The 27,044-nt window shown below is 45.7% G+C and overlaps 1 protein-coding gene across 3 annotated transcripts in view; it reads left to right on the forward strand.

Annotated features, from left to right (window-relative positions):
* LOC146784167 (uncharacterized) overlaps positions 1 to 27,044 on the forward strand; it is a 901,426-nt gene that overhangs the window by 205,429 nt on the left and 668,953 nt on the right. For all 3 annotated transcript variants that reach the window (XR_014970387.1, XM_085633210.1, XM_085633211.1), the window contains exon 6: positions 18,967 to 19,168. Coding sequence is in view for 2 of the 3 variants with exons in the window: in XM_085633210.1 (XP_085489336.1) it covers positions 18,967 to 19,168 (202 nt within the window). In the remaining variant the exon portion in view is untranslated. The remainder of the gene's footprint in view (positions 1 to 18,966; positions 19,169 to 27,044) is intronic.

A 27,044-nucleotide genomic window follows, 5' to 3' on the forward strand; every position in this document is an offset into this window, starting at 1 on the left:
TCAGACATGACCACAGACCTTCTATCTGCCTAGGAAATAGTGTAACTCCTGATCAATATTTAAACCACACTCTGTGCTCCTCAATTTTAAAATCCAAAGAGCTTCTTTTCGTCGTAATGTCAGTTCCCTATTACCACCCCTTGGGTGTCTGGGTATGTGTTCTATTCCATAAAATTCAAAACGTCTATTAGTAATCTGTTCTGAACAAGTAGACATATGAGCCGCTAGGGGGTATCTCATGTCCCCATGTTTCACAGCCCGTATGTGTTCTCCAATTCTTTCCCGTAGTGACCTGATTGTGCTGCCAATATATCTTTTACTGCATCTGCATTCAATGGCATAGACAACAAATTTGGTAAAACAAGTAATATTGGTCCTAATCTCATATGTTTTGCCACCAGGTCCTTGGAATTCAGTTATCTTAGGATGCGCCCACTTACATGCCGCGCAACGTCCACAGCCAAAGAAACCACATGAGTGTCGGGTCAACCAATTTTCCCTATTCTTAGGTGTGGGATAACTCGGGCTCAAAATGTTCTTTAATGAAAGGCCTCGTCTGTAGGTAATGTCTGGTTTGTCTGTAATTACTTCCTTAAGGGATCTATCAGCCTTATGTAGGTGCCAATGTTTATTCAAGCTACGTCTGAGCACCCCTGAGCAGTTATTGTATCCCGTAACTATTCTTATCTTGTTCTCGTCCTTTGTTAACACTACTCGTTCTTTCAAAGTGTCATTCCTTTTAACTTGATCAATTCTTTGTTCCGCCTTCCTCAAAGTCTTCTGGTCATACCCTCTGTTCTTAAATCTCGTAAGGGCTCCCCTCTTATATGTCTCAAAGTCTGTGTCTGAACTACAGTTACGCCTTACCCTAACTAGTTCCCCGTAGGGGATGGAGCGTATCTGGTGCGGTGGATGTGAGCTAGAGGCGTGAAGTAAAGAGTTGCAAGCTGTTTCCTTTCTAAAAAGTCTACTCTGTATACAGTTGTCCTTCACATAAAATTCTACATCCAAGAACGAGATTTTATCTCTGCTCTGTTCAGAGGTGAAATGAATGTTATATTCATTCGAGTTAAGATGTTCAATGAAGTTAGTCAATTTGGTTTGAGACCCAGTCCATATCATGAAACAGTCGTCTATATATCTTCCCCAGTAAAGTATGGAGTCATTCCACTCGGTACCCAAAGGGCCCCAGATTCTCATCGCCTCGAACCATCCCATAAAGAGATTCGCATACGAGGGAGAAAATCTAGAGCCCATTGCGACACCTTGTTTCTGCCTATACCATCTCTCTTGGAACAGAAATACATTGTTGTCCAGTATCAATTCTACCATCTCCATTAACATTTCTGTGTGATTTCAAGCATTAGCCGATCTGTTATTCAACATCCTTCTGATAGCCATTAGTCCTACTTCTCTTTTGATGCTGGTATATAATGCTGTTACATCTAAAGTCACCATGATCATATTTACATCCCAGTTAAAGTCAGCCAGTATACTAAGAATGTGTTTGGTGTCTCTAATGTATGATGGTAGGTTTGTTACCATTGGTTTTAGAAATGTATCCACATATCCTTTCAGTAGTGCCCCCAATTCCCGATATGATGGGTCTACCTGGGGGAAAGGGTAATGCCTTATGAATCTTAGGTAAAGTGTAAATGCACGGAAATCTAGGCCTGTCCACTCTTAAAAATGTGAGTTCATTATCATCAATAAGACTCTGCCCATGCCAACGCCTCAAATGTGTGTTGATATGATCGGTGAGAGCCCAAATCGGGTTGGTGTGTAGTAGTTCACAACAGTCTTGATTATCAAGTTGGGTGAGAATCTCATTATTATAATCTGCACTGCGCATGATCACCATGTTGCCTCCCTTGTCTGCCTCACGTATAGTGATATCACTGTTCTTTCACCAAGAGGTTGTCTGCCTTAGTTTTGGATTTAGTATTCCTATCATCATGTTCGTCTAGATCCGCTAACACCATTTTGTGAAATAGGTCGATATTATTACCTGAAGCCAACGTCGGGGTCCATTTGGACTTCTCTTTTAAATTGCTAGAAATACCATAATCAGTAGTGATATCTAGGTCTCTCATAATCACATCCGCAGTCATCGCTTCATCCTCACAATCTGTTATTGATAAGAGCATCCTAGTATCCAAAATATCTTGTATTGAATTTTTACCCAACAATAAAATACCAAGATTCTTGTGCATACTTTTATTACCATAGTTCGTAGATTCAAAATGTTTCTTTAGTTTCAACCGCCTGTCATATTTGAACAGATCAATTTTAACATCACACACATTTCCAATAGTGTTTGGGCAGAAACTCATTCCCCTGGTTAACACAGAAAGAGCATCCTCCGAGAGTTGCATGTCAGTCAGATTAACTATATTCACGTTATCTACTTCTTCAGGTTCCAGGACCTGGTCCTGACTCGTGGCTGTTCTTCTGCCCGTGCCCCCTCTCTTACCCCTCCTGGTTTTTCTGCCTGTGGTTGTCGCCTGTACTCTTTGTTGCCCTTTTTGATTCTCGTGACCTCTAATAAAAAACTGTTACCAATGGTGGAGGCATTGCTATTCTCTTCTAATTCGCTACTACTTGTATGTGTCGTGTCTAGAGAGGTAGAGCTAGAGCCAATAGAGCTGCTCTCAGTGTTAGTCTGTTGTTTCTCTTTATGTATTAAGTGATCATACTTCCTTGCGAACGTGAAGATGCGACCGTCACAATAGTCATGTTCGTCCCTTCGTAATTTCCTTGCCTTGCGTATTTTGATATCCGAAATGTGGCGTTCAATGATGTCATTTAAGATGGCATAATTCTTAGTGGTACCTTCTAGTATGTTAAGGTCTTTGATTTCTGATTCTAATAGATCTATATCTTTCTGTAACTGCATAACCTTCCTCTCACAGTTTTCTATCAAAATCCCCATGAGTTTATTTGAGTTGTTGTTCAATTCTTTCTCCCACTCTGTTAATAGGTCAGGTTCAAGATCTTCATATGTAGGAATGATTTGCGATCTCAAACCTCTCGGAATCCTTCTGAGCTTGATATACTGTTTCAAAGTGGCAGCGTCCCACCACCGTGATAGCTCATTTTTCTTTAATCTTTCCAATTTGACGAATTTCTCTCTAAAACTCTCTTTTCTAGAGGTCTGTTCACCCTGTACAAGTATATTTAACGGTGCGTTGTTCGCAATGTTACTAAAGAGGTCTTCTGCCTCCTTATCTCTATTAGGTCTATCTTTTACATTTGAAGTCATTGTGCCTTTTAGGCTGCCACCTATTTATAAAAGTTTACAAAATGGACACATGGTATCAGTCATAGGTGTATAGGCGCCACTAAAAGATTCACACACTCAGTTGCGGTTTGAATTTCTTTCCATTCTCTCTCCATCTTTTGGGGTCATAGCTTCAAATTCACAGTATTTACATTGTTATCACCACTCCACTCACTGTAATGTGAGCTGTTTGGAATGAAATGCTTTCTATATTCTATGGAGTTTCTCTCCACGTTTTATCTTTAAACTGTTTACGATGGAAATTCTTTTATTGGGAACGTTGATTCCATGTACTGGCCTTTTTTATGTGTTTTTCACTTGTACAGCCTTGAGGAAGTCGTGGGACTACACTCCTTACGAAACACGTGTTGGCTGTGGAGTTTTTTTATGAAGGCCTCTTGAATAAAAAGAAAGAAAAAGCTGTGGGCTGTTAGCACCAGCTTGTGAATGGGGAGGTAAATTTATCTGGGCTTTGGCTGCGATAAAGTGCCGTTAATTTGGCGATAGCTCTTAGTGAATATGGCCCAAAAAAGGGTATTTTCTGATATAATCATTCAAACAAATCACACTCAAGCAATATTAATTTGATTATTGAGCAGAAATGTCGAAATATATACATATAAATAGCCGGATAAACTTGCTTTATACTGTATACAATGTTATATCCTTCTTACGGGAAGTGACCTATCTTTATGTCATGACTGAGACGTTCTGAAATTTTGATTCTCTTCTGTGCTTTAGTATGGATGAGGAAGAGGAACTGCCCCTCTTTTTCTATTGCACTCCTGTCTTGCTCACTACAGAACCTGAGGCTTGATGTATCATGCTACTTTTTTCAAAAACTGGTAGCAACCAGGTTTTTTTATGTTTGGACTAGTATGGATTTTTTTTAATCAACCGATGTTCTAGTAAGCTGATTAGTAAAATTGTGATTCAGAGCTTGTCGCAATCTGCCCCACCTAATTAATGCTAATTAAGCAGGTCACAAATTGCGACTCACTCAGATTGGATATAATCACAGGGATGGCGGCCTGCAAGAGTCAGTAGACCACTATGTCTTTGATTGCATTAAATCAATACACTTTTTTTTTTAAGCATCCTGATTCCCTTAAGAGAAACAGGTTGAAAACGTTTTTTTTAAGTTACTCTAAGACTTGGGAGTGGTACCGTTGACCGCTGTCTGCTTTTCTGAAAACATTTACATAGTTCACAATGGGGGGGAAGGGTCTAAAGGGGATACCTTACCTTTTGGAAACCAGGGGTGGCTAGCAACTGTGAAAATTGGTGAGGCGCAGTGCACTGTAAACTCACTGATAAGTTGCCTTTCTTCACTCAGTACGACGATGAGCAGGAAGTCAGGTGGTTTACTTCCTGCTTATGAATCTAACCAATCCTGGGGCTGCTTAAACCAGCTCCAGGATTGGTTCGAGCAGGCTAACCCAGTGCTCATTAAGAGGCATGGGACCTGTGCCTGTAATCCCTCCGCTGTTTTACAGCACTGGGATTGCAGGCTTTGAAGTGCGTATGACAGATTGGCCGTCTGTAGACAGCCGGCTAATCTGTCATGCGCACTGTGCAGTCATCCTGCAATACGCAGAAATCTGCATCCACCATCATGCTAGCGTGGCCGGTGGCAAAAAGAACAATAACATGGGAATGGCCATTTTATTATTCTTTGTGAACCTGCTGCACTCACAGCGGGGGGCGATGATCCTCCGCCTTAACAGAGGAGCCGCCGCTGTTGCAAATGAGTTACCACTCCAACTTGGAAACCTGTAATTTTTCATCGGGTTGCGACCGGAGTTCCTCACAGAACCCAATGCCCAATGAAGTATTATTATTCCAGCAAAACCCTTACCAGTTAGGGATGGGCTGCTGTCCCTAGAGCAACTGCTAAAGTTAATTGGTGCATGAAAGCTTATTAAGATTGTATCAAGATTAATGTATTTTCTATTAGCAAAGACGGGCCAATTTGAGCATAAGGCTGTCCGATGTTCAAATTAAATCAGTGCTGTGTCTAAATAAATCTCTGTCACTTATGATTTCCCAGTAAGGCTAATATTTCTCAACCTTCCTCAGAAAACCACCCTCATCCTTGCTTCAGTCATATACCATCAGCATCTATACTAGGCTCTCAAACAAATCGCTCAAAATAAGCACCTTATCCTGTAACAGCATGCCCAGATTACATTGGCATAGTAATTCCTACATTGGTTCCCAGTAAAAGAAAGATTGAGATTTAGTCCCTCTACTCATCCACAAAGGGCTTCACTGCTGCCCACCAGACTACCGCTAAAACTGTTCGTCCCATACTCTCCAGCCAGAAGGCTAAGTTCTGCTAATTGAAAAATACCCACTATTCGACTGGTACATATCAAGAAATTTGATGGAAGACACCTCGCTCTGAGCTCTTCTCAATGGAACTCCTTAATGAGATACATCACAATACAAAATGACTTTTTGAATTTCATAAAGTCTTAGATATCATAAACACCCCCTGGTGGGGGTGAGTGTAGGTGTACCCCCCCCCCCCCCCAATGTTATCCTTCTGCACGCCGGTTTGTTGGATGATCTAGAGCAAAATACACTAGCCCTCTCTGGTTATTTACCTCCAAACCACCAAAGGCTGAACTAAATGTCCTCCTCCTCACCAACACCTTATACCCCTTCACCCCCACCCTATACCCCTATCCAAAGCATTTTCAGATTATGTATGTTGGTTTGCAGCACTTGACAAAAACAGATTATGAATAACAAATTATTGAAACATGGCTACCAAGAAGAAGATGATTGAAGCAACCAAACTAAACACCAAAGTGGAGCAATTGCAGGTATCATTTTCTGGGAAATTAGTAAATGCATGTACAATTGACACACTTTGAACCCACCACAGGATTGAGGAAATCAAAGCTAGATTTAGAGTCTGAAACCTGGAGGGCTTTAATTGATGTCCTTACTAACATCTGAGGACAACAAAGCCTTTTAGAAGACGCTGGGTGAGACAAAACTTAGATATCAGAAATTGGATTATTAATTTCAATGGGAGCACCTCTACTAACTGAATAAACTCATTCTGATTAGTTCAAACTTGTAAAAGAAACTCTGCTTAACCCATGGTAGCAATGCCACAACCAAAAGGCAATTTCTCGGGGAAATGTCTGGTACAGTTATACAAGAAAACACTTTTAAACACAAGAACAATATGTAAGAAAAACCCTAGACAAATTTTACAAAAATCACGAGAAATGTAGTGATTAAAATTACATGAAAATGCTGAAAAATCCAATTATGGGGAAAAGGGGATATTAATTTTCTAAAATTTTGAGGCAACCCTTCCCTGAAAAGTAAAGTCATCCATCAAAAGTCGGGGTTCCAAAGCTGACCTGTACCGAAATGCATTTTTAGTATGACTCGGATGTTTGGATGTTGGGTAGACCAAGCAGGTCACGCAAGGTTGTGTTTTTACCTTCTGACTTATTCTACTTTTTGGACCTCCACATTCTAAAGTTTTGAAAGGAAAGAAGCTAAAGCTGGCAAGGGTCCCTCGAAGTTGCATAAGTTGTGAACAAGTGCACCCACTGAAGCTTTCAGTTTTGATGCCAAAAGCTCTGGGCTGGAAAAAGCAGGGTTCCACAGCCACTGAGGTTGCTTCACTGATGCTGTACATTTGCCATCTCTCCCCAGGTGAAGGTTTTATCTTCGTGCTCAGACACCTTTGGTTCCCTCTCAAAATCTGCCATTGGGGTAGGGTTGGAAGCTGTAGTAGATATTCACCAGGCCAGGTACCTTTTCCATGTCCCTGAAGCCTATTTTGTCACAGTAAAAGCTCAGAGTAGGGTAAGCATTGATTTCTTGTCTGCCAATGGTGTGCCATTCCTGCTGAAGCTTCAGCACCTTACCCAATCCTCTGGAGATGGAAATATGAATTGATCCTGATTTATATATTGGTGGAGAGGGTACTCCATTGCAACAGTGACAGAGTTCCCTCCCCCCAGTATAGTGGTTTGCCTGACACATGTACATGTGGGCGGACCTTTGGGTTGATCACAGCGGAGACTACTCTGTCTCCACCATGACTAATCCTCTCCAACAGCCCTTCGAAATCAGGGCAGTCGGATAAATTACTACATGTCCGCTCGCCCAATTTATATGGGTGAACATGTTTCCGTTCCTTACTGCCAGATAAAACCTGTTGGTTAGGAACAGTTCAAACATTATAATGCAACCCCTGCTAAGGGAGAAGACTACCATGGTGAGGGGAGTATTACTTTTCTTCGTACAAAATCCTGTTTTGGGATTTTCCTTCTGAAAAGAAGGAAATAATTATTACAGGGCTGCATCCTTCCGACTCAGCCCCATAGCAAACAGTAAAATGCATTGACGAGAACCACTGTGACAGTGATTCCTGTCAATGTCTTTATAAATCACCACCAGCTAGGTGGTCATTTATAAATCTGACAAGCGGAGTAGTCTGGGCCTGGCAAACTAAAGGTCCCCCACCAGGCCAAGGGAGAATGCTTAGTCCACCGGAATATAAATCAGGCCCCTAGGCGCTCAAGCAGCTGGAATTTTTCCTCTTGATTACTCCTGCAGTCCAAAGATCTCAGTGCAGCGTCTAGGCATCAGATCTCATTGCATCCATGGCTTCTGCTGCGTCCTGTCCACAGAGATCAGCTGGACTGGGCCTTTTTGCAGTCAAGATTCTTTTGCTTTTGTTTTATTGTAGCAATTAACAGAACATCAATTTGTGAAACCCTTAGAGAGTAGTTCTAATAACTGTGTATCAGCAGAATTCCTTAGATCTCTTTTCTTCTGATAGCCAGGCAGTCTTCTTTCTTCAGGATATTTCTTCCCAGGTACAGGAACATTCTGCAGAGATGGTGACTAGATGCCAGTCTTATCCTATGTACTAGATAGCGATTGGAGAATTCTCTAACTCAATTTTAGTTACTTTCGCACAAAATTCTCATCTCCTCAGTATTTCCCTTCTCGGGTTGCTACAAACCTTGCAGAATTCCTTAAGCAAAATGGACCCAACTTTCTTCCAGTTAAATAAGTCTCATACCTCCTTCTAGCAACTTGCCAGTGGAGATGAGGTGTGCCACCCATGCCCAACCATCAATGCTAGAACTGTTTTTCTTCCCTTATGAGGATACAACTGTGGAAATTTAGCTTGCAAACTGAACATTATCTGCGCCATCTTGCCTCTCCTCAGCGCCACGCACAGCGAATGCACGGCCGCCATTTTAGGCACCCCACTCTCTCCCCACTCATTGTCAATCGCCAGCGCGGTCCCCTTGGCGCTGCGAGCATCCCCCGCGCGCTGGCCACCCCCGCTCTCTCATACAGGCCATAAACCCTCTCTTTCTGCGCGACCCTGCTACGGAACCACTTCCGACCGACAACCCATACATGGTCATGCCTCTCCTTTGATAACCCCCTTCCTCTGCGCCCCATTGTCTGAACTGGTCCCAGGCCATCACCTAGCCCTGCGGATGCAGTTTATTGCCCCTACTGTAAGAGAAACACCCCACATCAAAGGGATTACAGTAGATCAAAGCCCCTACTCCCTGAGACCCGACCGGTCACACACCCCCCAGGAATTGGCGGAATACCCTGCTGCGCAATAGCCATCTCCTACTGTGGGTGGGGTGGGAACTTCTACTGTATCTATGTGTGGGATCGGATCTGAACCGGGGCTTCAGGGGATATTCCCCCCGTACATCAAGGGAATCTCAAGAGTGTACTATGTGTAATAAACCAGTGTATAAGAGACCAGGTCTCAGAGATGCAGTTAGAGCACCTCGTGACGATACCTTGCTGTCTGATCTGATGTGTTCTGCTCCGACGGAATAAAACTTTGTTTCCTGCCTTCCAGTCTCCGGCGCCTGCCTCTTTTATTGGTAAATTATCGAGTGGTATGAGAGGCGATTACCGCCGGGCAAATACTTGAAAGGTTATCGACTGAAACTGCCGCTACCATTTAACAATTGGCGTCCCAAACGTGGGGCCCATCAGCGACACGTGGATCCAGTGGGAGAGGTCCCGACGACAGAGTGAACGACTGCAATGATCGGGAGAGCTCCTGCCCAATAGACCCTCGTCTGGCAGCCGATCATCCGAACTTCACTGGTTCCGAGCAGACCTCTCTCGAGTGATCTACGGTCCTGACTGGGAACCATCAGGAGTGCCGCGGCAAATACGGAGAGTAGAGGACGATCGGGCGCTGGAGGCGGAAGACGAGAAACTGTCCACGCGGTCCGGGTAAGGTCGTGATACACGACAAATTGAGAAATAATTGATTGATTGTTTGATGCTTTGGAAATACTAGTATTGCTCATTGATTGTTCTTTTTGAGATATTCGCTGTCTACAAACGGGGAGGAGTAGAAATACTCTCTCTCTCTCTCTCCCTTTGCAGATAGTGAAGGGTAGGTAACGCAGACTTTTGTCCCCGTTGAAACCCGTCGTGCCTATCTTTATCTCCCCATTGATTGATTGTCCGAACATTGATTGTTTTGAAGAATAGTGCTTTTTGAGATATTCTCTGTTTGCAAATAACGTAGAATAGGAATATTCTGTCTAGTCTTTGCAAATAGTGAAGGGTAGGTAACGCAGACTTTTGTCCCCGTTGAAACCCGTCGTGCCTATCTTTATCTCCCCATTGATTGATTGATTGATTGTCCGAACACTAGTTGTTCGATATTGGTTCTTTGGAGGTATTCTCTGCTTACAAATAACGAAGAATAGAGATATTCTGTCTAGTCTTTGCAAGCAGTGAAAAGATAGGTAGTGCTGACTTTTGTCCCCGTTGAAACCCGTCATGCCTATCTTCTCCCCACTGATTGGTAGTTGGTTCTGCCCGGACCGCTTATTAGAGGTGAACCACCCGGCTCCACTGGAAGGCACCCCTAATAAGGACATGTTCACTAAATATGGACTAGTCGCCGTAGCTTATAGCAAGCTGTGGCATAAATATACCAAGAAGGACCCCGAAAGTCAGTGGCCACTGATGGGATCCTTCGACGACCATAAGATAGAAGCGCTAGAAATAGCTCTGCGTAGCAACAAGACGACGCCTACTATGCTTGACAGTATCGGCATGTGGTGCAAAGAAGCGACGCAACGGAAAAAGAGGGAAGAAGTAAAAGCAGAAAAGGAATTACGAAAGGCAGCTCACCTTGCCGCTAGAAAGTTAGAAGAAGACATAAAGGAGAGAAGGGAAACTAAACTAAGACAGGAGCCCGAAACCTCAGGCCAGTACGCTGTTAGGACCCCTTCTTTGCTCTACCCTGAGTTGTCCTCCAAGCAGCGAACGAATGACGAGTTACTGTTAGGTCCCCCGATCATTTACATGCCCCCTCCGTATGCACCCTCCCAATCAATAGTGCAACACCCACAACCCCCGAACACGAGCGAAAGCAGTACAGGGGCCTCGGCCCTCACGGCCTCCGCGCCGGCTGAGCCTCTTGTGCCGAACCCAACGTCGATTACAACGCTAGACGACCATGAGATAGGAAAGAAAGAGTCCACCAGAATGAATCGATTAACTAAGGATGAACGAGCAGGAATTGACAAGATAGTAGGGACGCTGGTGGAACAAAAAGAAAGTGAGGAGTATATAACAGACGTGTATAACTCGTACGCCGACAGCCGCAGACGACACTTCGTCGTACGGCTCTGTTATCACGCCCTGAATGCATATGAGGATAGGTACCACGATAAAGGTCCCGAAGGCTTAGCGGCCCTATATAGGAAGGTAGACATTGGGGAAGAAAGAGAGGGCGATGTAGTGAACCTCTTCACCCGTACACTCGAGGTCTACCGACACCTTAAAGAACATGGACAGACCACCAAAACAGAAACCCCCATAGCAACTAAGCCCCAGGGAGGAAGGTCCGATGCCATGATGCCCATTAAAGAAGCTGCCCCCTACTGGGTCCCCCCACGGGGTCAGGGAACACACGACGACATCAACCACCAAGATGCGAAGGGAAGGGTTGTATATAACTGGGTCTACCAGCCGTGGGACCGGCAAGATATTTTGACCTTTAGAAAGACTCTACCCGACTTGAGAAAGAACCCGACTGCCTTCTACACTGAATTGGGTACAGCCTTAGGCTCAACGATAATGACGTTAGCAGATATCGACTTGTTCTTTGGGCTATGCCTGCCGGCTGATGTGTGGAAACAAATCCGGAAAGTTGACCACGCTGAGCCGTTCGGATATACCTGGGTACAACTCGATACCATAGATAAACAGCGAGAACCAGGACAGAAACCCCCGAAGGCCATCTTAGAGCTCCCAGACAAGATTGTACAAAAGCTGAAGACTCTAATCCCAGAAAGAAAGGTAGACTGGTCGATAGTGACGGCTTGCCGCCAGAAACCCCAGGAGGATGTGTCTGAATACTTCTCCCGATTCGAGACTGTGTTCTCCGATTACAGTGGCCAAGACATGACCACCGCAACCGGACATCACCTCTTTGTCCAGAATTATGTAAAGGGTCTGTCGCCAGAAGTTTCCCAGAAACTACAGACCAGCGAGAGTAGTTGGGCAGCCTCCAAACCCGCAGCAATTCTCCAGATGGCCCAGTACTACGAAAACCAGAAGAACGAGAACGATAGGGCGTCAGAGAAGAAGAAAAAGGAATTAAAGGAGAGGGTGATGATAGCACAGTTGCAAGGGGTGACCATAGGAAGGGAACCCCCAAAGGAGAATTACCAACCAACCGCCCCTAGAAAGCTACCCCCTAGAGACCATACACCTACACCCTACAACGGACGGAGAGACTTAGATGGGAATCAATGTGCGTTCTGTAGAGGGTTCGGACACTGGAAATCCCAGTGCCCGGTCCTTCTGGAACTGAACAAAAATAGGGACCCCAATAGGCACAACAGGAAGTTTGTTGATACCCACCATCAACGTCACCACACTTGATTAGGATCACGTGCAATCGAACCACGCCATTTTCCGAATACGCTAACTGGATCGCTGATACGTACAACGCTCCAGCAAAATAGTATGGTCAAACATTTTTAATAACTTATAAGTATAACAACATTCCGGCAAAATGAACAGGTTAGAACATGTTTTAAACAACTATTTACATGACAGTCTGCTGCGACCTGCACCCCAAAGCATTTACGTCCACGTGACACCGTCCTCGCCTCTCCTACCTCGAAGTTGCAACATTGGCCTGTTTTGGGCGGTCCCTCTTAGTTGACTTTCGGCTATAAAAGCCATGCAAAAATCCCTTGACATCAGTGGCGGGCGATTGTGCGAATAGGCTGGAGGCTATACGAAGCGCCGAAGTTCTGGCAACACCAAGGCGGAGCCCGCCATGCTGTGCGGGCCTACCCGTCTTCTTTCTTCTTTCTTCAATAAGGGCTGATGCCCTGGCGGGGGGAGGCGACGCGGACGGACCTCCCCCACCTCCCCAGGTGGAGGCTCGCCGGGCACCCCAACCGTCTTTGACTCACCGGCCAGCTAAGCTGCACCCAACCGTCTTTGACTCGCCGGCCAGCTAAGCTGCACCCAGCCATCTTTTTCATCGGCCTGCTGGATTTCACCCTGACACGCTGTACGGATCTTCCCATTCACTTCTTCCTTCAATAACGGAGGGTGCCCTGGCGGGGGAGGCGATGCGGACGGGCCTCCCCCACCTCCCCAGGTGGAGGCTCGCCAGCAGATGAGGGCACCCCAACCGCATCTTTCACACGTCAGCCAGCTGAGTTGCGCCCTGCCACTTCATTCGCCGTTCGGCTGAGCCGGCACCCCTGCACGCGGCCGCCAGGCAACCACCCAAGCACAGGGTTCACCAGGACTGCCGCTAGCACCCGACGCGGGGAGTGGGCCCCCGCAGCCAAGTAAGCAGGGGCCCACTCCGGTGGTGATACCATCCGAACTGCTGTTGTCGCTGCTACTGGAACCACTCCGGTGGCAATACCATCTGAACTGCCGCTGTAGCTGCTGTTGGCCCCTCTCCGATAGCCGTACCGAAGAGCTGCTGCTACTGCTGCCCTTGAACTCCGGCGGTTGACCCCTCCGGTTCCAGGCCTGGCCCACCGTGAGACAATTCTGGACTCGAAAGCTTGTTTGCTAGGGCATGGGCCCCACCCTTGACAGAACGCTCCCCTCAGCCTTGCAGAATTGGTTGGAGTCATTTGACATTCGACTCCTGCGGACTTCCGGTAAGGACAAAACCACCGCCATTGCTCTTTTGCCCCCCGGGCGACGGCCACCTTGCCTCCGCTTGGTGCAGTGAAAAAGTAAAACGTCGGCGGAAGAACCCGCCTGCCGCCCCGCCCTAAGAACGAACCATGGCATTGCTACAAGGTTGCAGTGACGCCATGCTGACGCAAAGTTGATGCTAACGAAAGTTCTCGAACTACCGAAAGGAATTCTGGTTCAACTGCTAATTCATGGAAAGACTTAGACTGTGCACTGGCCCGACCCCGCCCTAAGATGGCGCTGATGTAGGAGTGGCCTACAACTCCTTGTGGCGTTCCAGTCACGTGACATTTGTGTTAAAAAGAGATATATATATATATGTATGCGATGCTTTCACACATGGTGGTGGGGGAGAGGGGGGAACCGATTTTTATGTTAATCTAGTGTTGCTCATGTCGCTCGACGCCTCTCACACCGTGGCCGGCCTATAGCGGCTGTAGGCCCGTATTTCTACACTGACATTGTTTTAAATAAAGGGCTTCTTAAAAAGGAATTACGGAATCAGTGTCATGACTAATCATCTGGGTTGTTGAAGGTTTCTCTTTTAAATAAAAGATTGTCACTCCTAAGCGAAAGCATACAGATAATACAGACTCGATTTGCCTAAAATATTTTTGTTTAACGGAATTTGTACCCATCACGCCTGCCCTTTTTCCAAGAATTGTCAAATCAATAATGAACTATAACTTAAGGTATATGTCGCACGTAAGGTATGGTATCTTGCACCATAATACACGACCAATTGAGAAATACATGCACGACCAGGGAACCCGAATTTAGGAGATGAATGAACTAGAGCATCTTTGCCTCGAACTAAAGAATAATAGGTCCGTGGTATTACCCACCCCTGCGGCTAGCCTGGTACATGGTAGGTAGAACCTTTCGTGTCTGCGCGCGCTGGGGTATTTTGAATACTGCACCTCCCCTCCCCTCTTATTTTCCCCTCTATAGGTCACGACGAAGTTCCGACTGAAGAGTGGAGTGGACATGGACCGCACCAAGTTCAACATCAGGGAAAACATAGACAAACGTTGTAAGATAGTGCGTAAAATTACAGACCATCATTGGGAACATGAAAAACTGTATGATATGATTGTGCGTGTGTACTACGATTATACGATACGAATGTGTATGCATTTCATGTTTGGGTCACTTGAAGAGAGCGTCATTGTATGATTGAAGTGCTCGTCCACCGATCAAAGGGAGGAGAATAAAGGGTCAGACAACCCATAAGATAAACTACAAAATACTAAAGGTACGCAGCATGCATAGGAATAGAGGACAGGAAAGGAGAGGTCCCCGTGCTCAACGCAGCCCCGAGTCTCCGTCTTGATGCATGTACTGTCACACCCTATCCGGCATTTGTGTGTACGTGATCACCGAATTTATGTCTTTTACCCGCTTGTGTTTTCTTACATGGAACAGACCCATGCTACTCCATGTTGTGTGTGCACCAAGTGGCCTATTATCTTACCCATCTCTCTCTCTCTCTCTCTCTCTCTCTCTCTCTCTCACTCTCTCTCCCCCTCCCTCGCAAAAGGCTCTTTCTTGCCCTCTTTCTTCTTGAATAAATTAACGACATACACCTCTTTGGTAAGTGTATAATTGGCCTGAACACGGTGGTGTTCGAACAAATTGACAGAAACAAAAACGACCATACTTTACCACGTTACTACCTCTCCTTTTTGCGAACGTTAAGCCTAATCGGCTGAGAAGGAAAGGACAGGTAAGACGACTGATGTCTCCCAATCTGACCCTCAACACGGGGACTATATGTCAGTGGTTTTTGTTCTTAAAGGACACCATCTCCACCGCCCAGAATTACCCCTGACCAATTAGCCCGAAATAGAATGTCTAAAAGCACCCTGTTCTCCCAAAGATAACTCCAGCCCTATACTAGCCGTCTCAGAGTATTCCGAACGAAACAGCTGATGGCCCTGTTTTAAACTGATAAAGGGTCACCTACTGTATGAAAAGGATACTTGTGAACGCATGACCGTAGCACCTCGCACTTACGGGTATTACCAAACCTTGTATTATAGGGCGCAGAAACTGACACCTAGAAGGCCAGACGATGGACAGGGACACCCACAGAACCCTGCACCACAGCAGTAATTAATAGATTAGTAACACGCACATTAACATCAGAGTTAATAGACACCAATCATATAGTAACAGATAAGAGCATTTCCGCAACTACTCAGTGGTTGGGAGAGAGAATGAAGTATGTAAATGTCTTCCCTGCCAAAATCTCTAAGACTTTCGTTTCTTATAACCCATTCAAAGATAACCTGCAGCCATCGGAAGAGAGGGGTCGGACGTGACGCACAGTCTGACTGCGGATCATAAAGCATCTATGACATCGACCAAGGGGGAAGCGACGAAGCAAAAAGGGTGTGAGACGAGACACCATTATCAGAACGATAAGCGCGAAGGGCTACATCGAGGCCCCTGCTCACTGACCAGCGTGCCTGAAGTCTCAACCCGTCGGGCCTGATTGATGGGCCCAGTGCTGAAAGATTCTGCTCTCCTTGGTCCGCATTTTTGATCCGATCCCACGCCACCCCATTCTCTCTTCCTCTTTCATTTGGACTATGACTTTGACCTACTACCGAAGAACAAAAGGCCGGCACCCTGTCTCAAAGTACCTGTGGTGAACTGTGTTAAGGAACAGGACTGTGATCAAAGAACAGTGAGTGGTCACACCCTGCCACGTGAGAAATCGGATTTGAGCTGGACCTTAGCTCCACCGCCGGTGCTCAACAGTGCCAACGAAAGAAGAACAACAATGAGAGCTTACCAGTGATAGCTCTTTATAAAACAAGGACACTGGAAAGAAGAACCCATGTCAAAATTGAAAATCCTCTCCCAACCACCTTATTATATTAACTATCTTCTTATCAAGTTTTCATGATGTTGCATCAATCACTTCCGACTGCACACTGAGAAGTTAAGAAAATGTAACTTTGTATAGTAACATTCATACAACACCAGCCATGTACACGACTATACTGCAACTTTGAATGTACTTCCTCCTCGCCTACTTTATCAAACTGTATGAGACAATGTACAAATGTGTCAGATTACTCCTGACTACCCTAAAGACTCTGTATCTTTAAATGTATGACGAACATTGACGATACTGTAACTGAAAGGCTAACAAAGGTGAATATTGGCCGGACAAGCTGGCGAGATATGTTAAAAGGGAGGACTGTGGAAATTTAGCTTGCAAACTGAACATTATCTGCGCCATCTTGCCTCTCCTCAGCGCCACGCACAGCGAATGCACGGCCGCCATTTTAGGCACCCCACTCTCTCCCCACTCATTGTCAATCGCCAGCGCGGTCCCCTTGGCGCTGCGAGCATCCCCCGCGCGCTGGCCACCCCCGCTCTCTCATACAGGCCATAAACCCTCTCTTTCTGCGCGACCCTGCTACGGAACCACTTCCGACCGACAACCCATACATGGTCATGCCTCTCCTTTGATAACCCCCTTCCTCTGCGCCCCATTGTCTGAACTGGTCCCAGGCCATCACCTAGCCCTGCGGATGCAGTTTATTGCCCCTACTGTAAGAGAAACACCCCACATCAAAGGGATTACAGTAGATCAAAGCCCCTACTCCCTGAGACCCGACCGGTCACACACCCCCCAGGAATTGGCGGAATACCCTGCTGCGCAATAGCCATCTCCTACTGTGGGTGGGGTGGGAACTTCTACTGTATCTATGTGTGGGATCGGATCTGAACCGGGGCTTCAGGGGATATTCCCCCCGTACATCAAGGGAATCTCAAGAGTGTACTATGTGTAATAAAGCAATAAACCAGTGTATAAGAGACCAGGTCTCAGAGATGCAGTTAGAGCACCTCGTGACGATACCTTGCTGTCTGATCTGATGTGTTCTGCTCCGACGGAATAAAACTTTGTTTCCTGCCTTCCAGTCTCCGGCGCCTGCCTCTTTTATTGGTAAATTATCGAGTGGTATGAGAGGTGATTACCGCCGGGCAAATACTTGAAAGGTTATCGACTGAAACTGCTGCTACCATTTAACACAACAGAGAGCCCAGGGTGGCTCTCAGAATCAATGATTGCAGTTGTTGACAGTTCCACTTCAAAAGAAGAGCTGTGATAGCAGACTGTGGTGGCTTTTTTTTCTATCCCTCTATGTAGCATTGTGCCAACAATAAAGATGGAATGTGGGCTTTAGTTTTAGCCACTTCCCATATCCTGCATTCTAAAATCGGTCATAGAATGTCTTGTCCGGTCTGGTAGTTACAGGCTCGTCCTTTTGTGCACAGGACCCCTGCCCTTCATTTTAAATTAAATGCCTTTCTGCATTCACATTACTTCGGTGGTGAGGGACCCAGTGCACCAACAAGAAAACAAAAAGAGAAGCTGGCCGGCAAGAACAGTCTGTCAACCAAGACGCTGGAGGGTTTGAGTGTGGAAAAACAATTATTTTTTAAGTTGCAAGAGTAAGTTTATTTAAGGAAAGCAATCGAACAACAAAACTTCGGAAAAATGATCAATAACGACTTCATAGGTGAGGGAAAGGAAATAAGGGATATTGATGATACATAGTTACAATAGAAGTAATAAAAAGAATACATTCATAAACATGTGTAAATGAAAAGTAAAGCAAGTTTGGTTGATATTAAATATATCACAATTATATGGTCTTGTGGTTAAGACCTTATGGACATCAGGACACTGGAAAATGAAAACAAATTAAAAGAGAAGGTTTGTGCTGTAGATCAGTGAACGTTTGTTTGGGGGCGTGCAGAAGCATTTGTCTCCCTTGTTATGAGCTGTCGCAAACAGTTTTTCCAGCTGTCTTCAAGATCGACGTCATAGGCCATCCAAACCATTTGCAGATCACATTAAACATTCAGGGCCTGATTCACCAAGGAGCCCCCACACTTAAAAAGATAGGACTGTGCTAGCTGTTTATGTGCAGGGACTCCTCACTCGTAAAGATACTACTCGTAAATCCCTTTGTGAATACCAAACAAGCATAAACTTACACAGAAGTGTACTTTTACCTTTGTCAATCAGGCCCTCAGATCTGGATGAAGGAGCTCTGACCTAAACAGCGGCATCGCAGGGGCCCCAAGGACACTAATGCAAACTAGGAAATGGTCCCGCCTTTATCCAGTTTTACAGTAAAAAACATTAATTATTGGGGTGCACTGGGACACTCGCACCTCTGGGACCTGGTGCCCTTACACCTGGTGTACTATTGATAGCTAGACCTCTGCACCCAGTTTAAGCAATGAAGGCTCACAAAATGATGTAATCAGCCTTTGCACGTATAATGTATTGCTGCGCTTGTCCCTCCTACACTACAATGACCCATTACATGTGAAATGTGTTTTGTGTTTGTGGTAATTTTCCTGAACCTCTGCTACGCTGATTCTTTGTGGTTAATTAAATGGTATTTCACCCCTTCCTTCAGGAACATTGCAGCCATTTGGAGTCCTGTCCACGCGCTTGCCTGGAACCTTGGGGAGGACTTTAGGGAGAACCCTGCCGTCTGGGCATCCGAGAAGTGTTTTGATTGGAATCGTGCAGAAGAGGCGCTGCCCAACTTTCTGGAGGAAGTTCCTGACTGTCCTTGCACCTTGGCCCAGGCCAGGGCTGACACGGGCAGGTACCACGTAAGTGACTGATTACCTTTCACTGTCTAATAGTTGGGTCCTAAAAAAGCAAATGTTATGCATAAGTGTTGAAGGTGCGTTTTGAAATAATATTAATTGTTGATGTGTACTTTATAATCCGCCAGTAAAATAACAAAATTACCAATTAAGAGAATAGAGGAACCCAATATAATTTTCTTTGTAAAAATACACGTCTTGGCATCTAAATATTGAAAGTATCCAGGTCCAATGAATGCTTTGTATTCTTTTGGATCTTTTACACTGAATAACCTCCGAAATTAATAGTCGCATTAAAATAAACTTCAAGGTACAGTAGACATGGATAGCTCATGCCTCCTGGATCCAACAACGTGTTTAACATTTTAAAGACTTCCTTCAGCATTTGATAAAGATTGCAAATCTTTTCACACCTTGTCCTCCCTTGCAGTGGCGGCTGGTGATCTTTGAAACTGGTAGGGCATAATATATGCACTGAATTCCAGGGAGCAAATTATTATAGGCTCTTATTCTCATACTCATTCTCACTCACTCCTCCTCACTCACAGCACTTATTCTCAATCACTCATGATACTGTTTGCCTTGTTTTTATGATTAGTGAGTTCTCACTGGACCTGTATGCACACAGCAAACCAGATGTGGTAAGAAGGGCTGGGACACTTGTAAGGCCACATATCTTGGTACTTACAGGATGGCCTGAGGGCAGATGACATGCAGCCTTCAGCATGGCATGCATGCAGCAGAAACCGATTTGATGCGGATAGCATTTAGACCATGGTATTGCAGGGTGACAGGTTCTCAAGGCACATAAAACAGACGCAGGTACTCTGAAAAAAGTGTCTTCTGATACAGTGAATGGAAATAAGTATTTCCATATGCACAACCAGGCAAGTGTGTACAACACCCAGCAGTGTGTTGCTAACTGTAAATGCAGCTCACATCTGCAGTGACACAGGATCGGACTGACACCACCTTTTTAGGTCTCGACCTTGCTATCGCGTAAGCGATCGCAAAGCGAGACTATAGAGAGCGGGTTTTAGAAGTGCTCCCAAAAAGCGGATTGCATGGCTAGCACGCGCACAATCACGCGCATCGTGCCGCCATGCAATCTGCTTTTTGGGAGCACTTCAAAGGGTCCGCTCCCCCGCCTGGAATGCGCTCCCCCGCCCCCAAGCGCGCGCGCCACGCTCCGCCGGCCTTGTCTTGTTGACAAGATTCACTGTAAACAGCAGCTGGTGGAGCCTGACGTATTCCACTCTCGTCCAATCGAAGATTTAAATTTCACTGAGACTTTCCGACTTCCAAATGTTTGTTTTCGTATTATAATGAGCACTATAAATTATTTAATCTTTCATTTCTTTCGACCCGATGACGTTTATATGTTAGCCCAGCAACGTTTATTAATTTATATATAAAACGTGAGGTTTTGTAAAAATCGGGATACTGGCCTCTACGAGCCCGGTGACGTGTAAATGCACTTTCTGTTTCAGGAGATAACTTGGATGTAAGCAGTTTAAGCGACAGCTGTGACCTGTGAACCCAGGGACAGCTCCCACGATCTCGTCAGAGATTTCACAATAAAAATGACCTTATAAGACCACCAACGCTTTGCTTCGATGTTTTGCTTCGCCTGTGGGGGCATTGTTGTATTGCTTTGTTTTGGTGTATCATTGTAATGATGGGATATCTCTTTTATATTGGATGTTGTGATGTTCCCTGTTCTGTCCATAATTGAAATTTGTTTACTCGTCAAACGTGTTTATTGAATACTAATGGCAATTTCCGCTTGTTTCATTTCTCTGTTCTTGTTTGTTTTATGCTGCGTCTAGAATGTGTACCATGACACTTGTTATGCAATGCGCAAAATAAATGCGCCGTAATGCCGGTTTGCACCGCGACCTCTCTCTCTCTCCTGCCTCCATAGACAAGCGTCCTGATTCGGTAGCAGGTTCCGCCAGGCCAGGTCGAAGGGAAACTGGTCTTGGTCTCTTCAAAATTGAAACTGCAGCTGCGGTCACTTTGTTTACTGTGCTGCTGGCAAAGAGCGCCGTATCCCTCCCACCTTCTCCACATCAGAGGCTGTTTGTTAACCATGCCAGGAGGAGCTTTGCCACCTGGTTATAGTGTTTGAAAGGGCTGCATGGGCATAGGCTAACGCTCCTAGAAGCCCATCTTTTGGCAGACAAAGTAGGTTGGAGCCATGCCGTAACCTGACTGGCACCGTCGGACGTCGACAGCAATCTTTGCTCTCCATGGTGTTGTTTGTTGTTGCTCCGAACCGCCTCCCTACCAACCGCCCCCCCCCTCCTTTTCTGTGTTCGCGATGTGCTGTGGCCTTGGAAATGCAAACTTTCCGACTGATTCTAGAAAAGAATTATGCTACAGTTTTCTAGCATGTTAGGTTGGTATTCTTGCTTTGCTGGCAAAGTAGCTCGGCGGGTTGTGTAGTGGCTGCTGGCACATGTTCCCCCGCCTGGAATGCGCTCCCCCGCCCCAAGCGCGCGCGCCACGTTCCGCCGGCCTTGTCTTGTTTTGTTTAAGCACTTATTAAGAGACCATGTGTTTTGCTCCTCGCTCTCTTTGCTGGTTCTCTCCCTCATGTCTGCGCTGTATCCTCTGTACTTTGCCCTACGCCCCCAAGCTTGCTGTTACTGTCTCTAAGGGCGGTTCTCATCCACTCTTGCTGTCTCACTTGAGTGCTTTTCCGACCAAATGTTGCTCTCTCCCTTGCGCTCCATGTCCACTACATGTTCCTTCTACTAACCCACTCCCCGACCTGCCTCTCTATTGCCCCCACACCGCTGCCCTTCTTTTTAGTGTTTACATATATATACTTATCTTGGAGCGTCAGATAGCAGATTGCTGGTGTCCTTCCACAAAAGCTCTTTTGCATATTCACCATTTACGTTTTTTACTGACCAATCTAAGTGATACCAGACATTATAGATCAGTGTCCAAAATATAAATCAAACGGTGTTCACGTCAATCTGCAGGCATGCATATGTGTGGTGACAAATGCGCATGCATACAGAATTATGCGACTGCCGTATCTCACCTATTTTGTTTGCTAAACTAAGCAGCATTAGCAAAAGGCATTGCTTCCTCACTTAGGGGCATATCAACAAGGGCTTTATCTCTGCTTTTTTGGCTTTAAAAGCCAAAAAAGCAGAGATAAAACTAGTACCCTATCAACAACAGGGTGCTAACATGAAAATTCGCATGTTAGCACCCTTTTACTCTACGCTTCCCCTTGCATCTCTAATGAGATGCAAAGGGGGCGTTCCAGAGTAAAATAATAGGAGAAATGTCGCTAAGCGACATTTCTCCTATTATCAAGAATATCGCTAACCCTGTTAGAGACAAAAAAAGCAGCGCTAACCGCGGTTAACGCTGCTTTTTTACATCTGGTATTTTTCTGACTTAGCCATGATATCCTATGGAAGGAGGATATCATGGCTAAGTTTGCCTGTCCCTATCAACAAGGTAACGTGAGATTATCGCTGGGTTTCCAGCGATAATCTCAGGTTAGCCTGTTAGCGTGAGGATTTTTATCGATATTGAGATAAGCGTTGCTAATAGCACGCTATCTCAGCGATAAAAATTCACGCTAGCCAGCGATAATTATCCTAGCGCTAAATGCGCTTTGCGATAATTATCGCCGGTTGTTGTTGATATGCCCCTATGCTATTCGGCATCGCCAAAAACATTATTAAAGCCAGTAGATCCCAAAAGGCAAGAACTTTTGGCTCTGCCAATGCTTGTTTCTCAATGCCTCCCTCTTTTCCTTTTTAGGTCTCGCCTGACTCAGCGCATGCGCTGTCCTGGCGAGACATTTTGTGAGGGCTCCAAAAAGTGCTACCAGGCCAGCCTAGACTTACAGTGCATGTGCGCGGGAGCGCACATCTCTCTTTACCGCGATTACTTTCACTTTCGCGGCCGCTTTGATGTTTGATCGCGATCACTTTCACGGCCGCTTTGATGTTCTCCGTGAGGCTTCAATAGATTGCAGCAGTTAAAACAAGCATTGGCATAGCCAATAGGTCTCGCTTTTGGGACCTTATAAGTCTTTAGTTATGCAACTGTTGCATGGCTAGACACTTATAAGGTCCCAAAGGCGAGACCTATTGGCTATGCCAATGCTTGTTAACATAGTTTTGGTTCCTGAAATTTTGTGATTATCGAAAGTCTCCTAGAGAGCAACAGTTTGCTTGGTTTAATTCTTTGAGGCACTTTGCTAATGTTTTTAAACTGTCCCTTAAATTGCTCATTGCACAATAACACGCCAATTGCTTAGATCTGTATTGAGATAATGGAGTTCCTGTTTCCTTTGTAAAAAAAAAAAACGCATCTGTTTTTCGCACTGAACAGGCCGATTCATTTATTTTAATTAGCCCATTTTATTTCTCTTTATTATGCTATGACCTCTGCTTGAGGTAGCAGTGGCCATAGAAGAGACTAGACACCTGGGAAAAGGCTGGCAGGCTTGGAGAGGAGAGGCGACTTACGCTTGAAAGGAGGCTTGGCGTCGACCAGTCTTTTCGAACTTCACTTCTCCGACAAAGGAGAAAGTGAAAGTAAACAGATACACTGTGCATTCACACCTGAGTAGTGTATCTGTTTACAACATGGTCACATGGTGAAGGCCTGATCCACCCTCCTTCCTCCCACACAAGCCGCCTCTTCCACCCGACCCCTCAGTGATTGGTATGTAGCCTTGGGCAGGACAGGGCTAAAACTCACCACGCCCAGGGCTACCTTAAAAAGTGATGCTTGCAGTGCGTCATAATGGGTGTTCCCAGGATAACCTGAAGATCGGCAAACCAAGGCCGGAACAGGGTAAACCCTGGTTTAATCCACCATAACTTTAAAGATTGGCACATGCGCACTAGCGCACAGGCTTTCGGGCCCACACTGACATGAGCGATACATAGTGACAGCAAGCCAGGTAGAACTAATTTTCTAATTACTATTGTAATCATTGTACTAGTAATTATTAAATCAACGTTGATTCTGAAGGAAATTGGGTGGGCACAGCCCCTTTGCCCATAGCAAGAAACCACCCCTGCGGCACATTCAGAGACAAATTTACTAAATTTTTGTGCAGTGCCACACAGCAACCAACTTTGCTTCCGAGCTATATTTACAAAAAATTGCCTGCTGCTGCTCTATTACCCTGCACCGGTGCACACACATGCTGCCTAGCACCAAACACACATCTTTACACCATATAAGCGCCTATTGAATGCATCTGGACGCAAAATACGCAAAACAGCATAAAGTGCTGGCTGTGCTAAAAATGACACTTTCCTGTCATAAAAAAGATTTTTCACTAGAAAGTAAATAACCTTTTAAAACTAGGGAGGGGCACAACTCGCTGAGTTTCACTGAGTTTCACTCCACGGAATTCTGTAGAGTTACAACAGAAAACTCCATGAGATTCCGCGGAATTCCGCCACTGGGCGGAAAATATGCAGCTTGCACTGTTCGCGCTGCAAGTTAGCCATGGTAGTGTGAGCATTGCTGAAAATCAGTGAGAACAGCACTATGTATTAAGCAAGAGTATGCACCCATTTGAGTTGATTTTGCTGCCGCTCGAGTAAAAAATTTACTTGAGTGGCAGCAAATCTACTCAAGTGTCAGACCTCTGTCCGTGACCGCTCATGAATGATGTCGGCTGCCTGTGTTTGACAATCACTCTAGGGGATGCCAAATCTCACTCGACAGCTCACATATTCAGGAGCTTTGTGGGAGAAATATTCCACCATGCTGTGATTGCCAGAATTTGGCCCAAACTCTGCGTTAAAGAGTAATGTGACCACTCTCCCCAGTCCTCTTTGCGCTGGCCCTGGAGCCACTGGTGGCATGGGTGAGGCAGGACCCATTGATCTGGGGTATACCGATTGGGGCGGAGGGGGAAGACCAGATATCACTCTATGCTGATGATTGTTAGAAATGGGGTCTCCCGTTGGAAGAGGTAGGTACCTTTGTCCAAATAGGGACCCTTGCTTCTAGTCAGGGTAAGGGGGATACACTCCTAAAAAAAAACCTGTTCACCCCCTTGGTAGCTTGGCACGAGCAGACAGGCTTATCACAGAGGCAGTGTGTAAAGCATGTGTTAACACATACAGTAACACAGTGAAAACACTACAAATGGACAGCAGTTTAGAAAAATAAGTAATCTTTATCTAAACTAACAGAAGACCAAATGACAAAAATCCACAATACAGTATCAAAAATAAGGCTCTTAAATGGTAGAAATAGTTCAGTTCACTACAAATTGTAAATGCAACGCTTTGCTCACAAAGTACCTTAGATGCGTCATGCAAAACAAACAAACGGGTTGCTTCGGGGGAGGCGATGCGTCTGTTCCTTACTGCAGCGCAGGGCAGGCGATGTGTCTGTTCCTTACCGGAGAGGAGGGGATGCGTCTGTTTCTTACTGCGTTCCGGTTACGATGCGACAAGATGGTGCCTTGATGCGTGTTGACGATCCAGTGCAATGCGACAAAATGGCGGCTCGATGCGATGCGATGGTCCGGAACGATGCGTGATCTTTTGCAGACGCACGTCAGGTGCTGCTGCGGTTTTCTCAGCGATGCGCCGGGACCCGGTGTGGATGCAGCGAGCTTCTTCCTGGTTGCTCGGGAAGGAGTCAGAACCAAGTGCGGATGCGGCACGCTTCTTCACCGTGGCTCAGCAATGCGCCGGGAATCTGTGCGGATGCAACACGCTTCTTCCTCGTTGCGTCGATCTTCGAGCTCCCAGCGACAAACAGTCTCTAGAGGTCCTAAACAGCAGCAGGCACCTCTTTGCAGGTTAGAATTCCCAGCAAGGAAACTCAGGGGTGCTGAGGGTGAAGTCTTTGTGTCCCTGAGACTTCAGAACAGGAGGCAAACTCAGTTTCAAGCCCTTGGAGATCTTTTCTTCAAGCAGGCGACAAAGCAAACAGCAAAGTCCTTCTTCCCCTTTTCTTGGCTGCAAGCAGCTAGAGCAGGCCAACCCCAGACAGCAAACAGCACAGGGGCAGTATTCCTCCTCAGCTTCTCCGGCTCTTCTCCTTGGCAAAGGTTCCTCTTTATTTCCCATAAGTGATCTAAAAAACTGGGGTCTGGGCCCCTCTTTTTATACACACAAATCCTTTGTTCTGTGAAGGCAGAGAGTATCTGTACCTTGCCAAAACCACTTCTATCCTCACTGGTGCAGCTTCCTGACAGGAGGCGGAGACAGCATTGTTGAAAGCAGACCTGGTCAAGGCAGGTGGAAGGAAATCTCCTCCCCCTACTCTAAATATAACCCAGGTCCCTTCAGCCCAGCCCTGACTCATCAGACTGCCGGAGCCGCTGCCCTTCTCCAGCCCCTGTTACTCACAAGCCAGACATGCAATTCGCAAACCTAGCAGAGGGACACTGGATGGTTAGGCAAGAAAATACCTACTTTCTAAAAGTGAGATTTTCAAACACAGAATGTAAAAATCACCCACACTAAAAGATGCACTTTAACATTCTGAGTTCAGGCATACTAAACTTTATTTTCCTATCTTGTTCCCAGGGTCAGTTATGTTTATAAGATGTTATAAATGAACTGCCCATTCTGGCCTATGGGAACAGATAGCCTTGCAATAGTGAAAAACGAAATTGGCAGTATTTCACTATCAGGACATGCCACACACATCAGGGATGTCCTACCTTTCACATACAATGCACCCTGCCCACAGGGGTACCTTGAGCCTACATTAGGGGTGACTAACATGCAGAAAAGGGAAGGTATGGGGACTGGCAAGTGTGTGCACTTGCCAAGTCGACATGGCAGTCCCAGACTGCACACAGGCTCTGCAATGGCAGGCCTGAGTCACATTTTACAGGGTGCTTCTGTAGGTGGCG

This window comes from Triturus cristatus, chromosome 11, assembly GCF_964204655.1.
Source record: "Triturus cristatus chromosome 11, aTriCri1.1, whole genome shotgun sequence".
NCBI classification, from domain to species: Eukaryota; Metazoa; Chordata; class Amphibia; order Caudata; family Salamandridae; genus Triturus; species Triturus cristatus.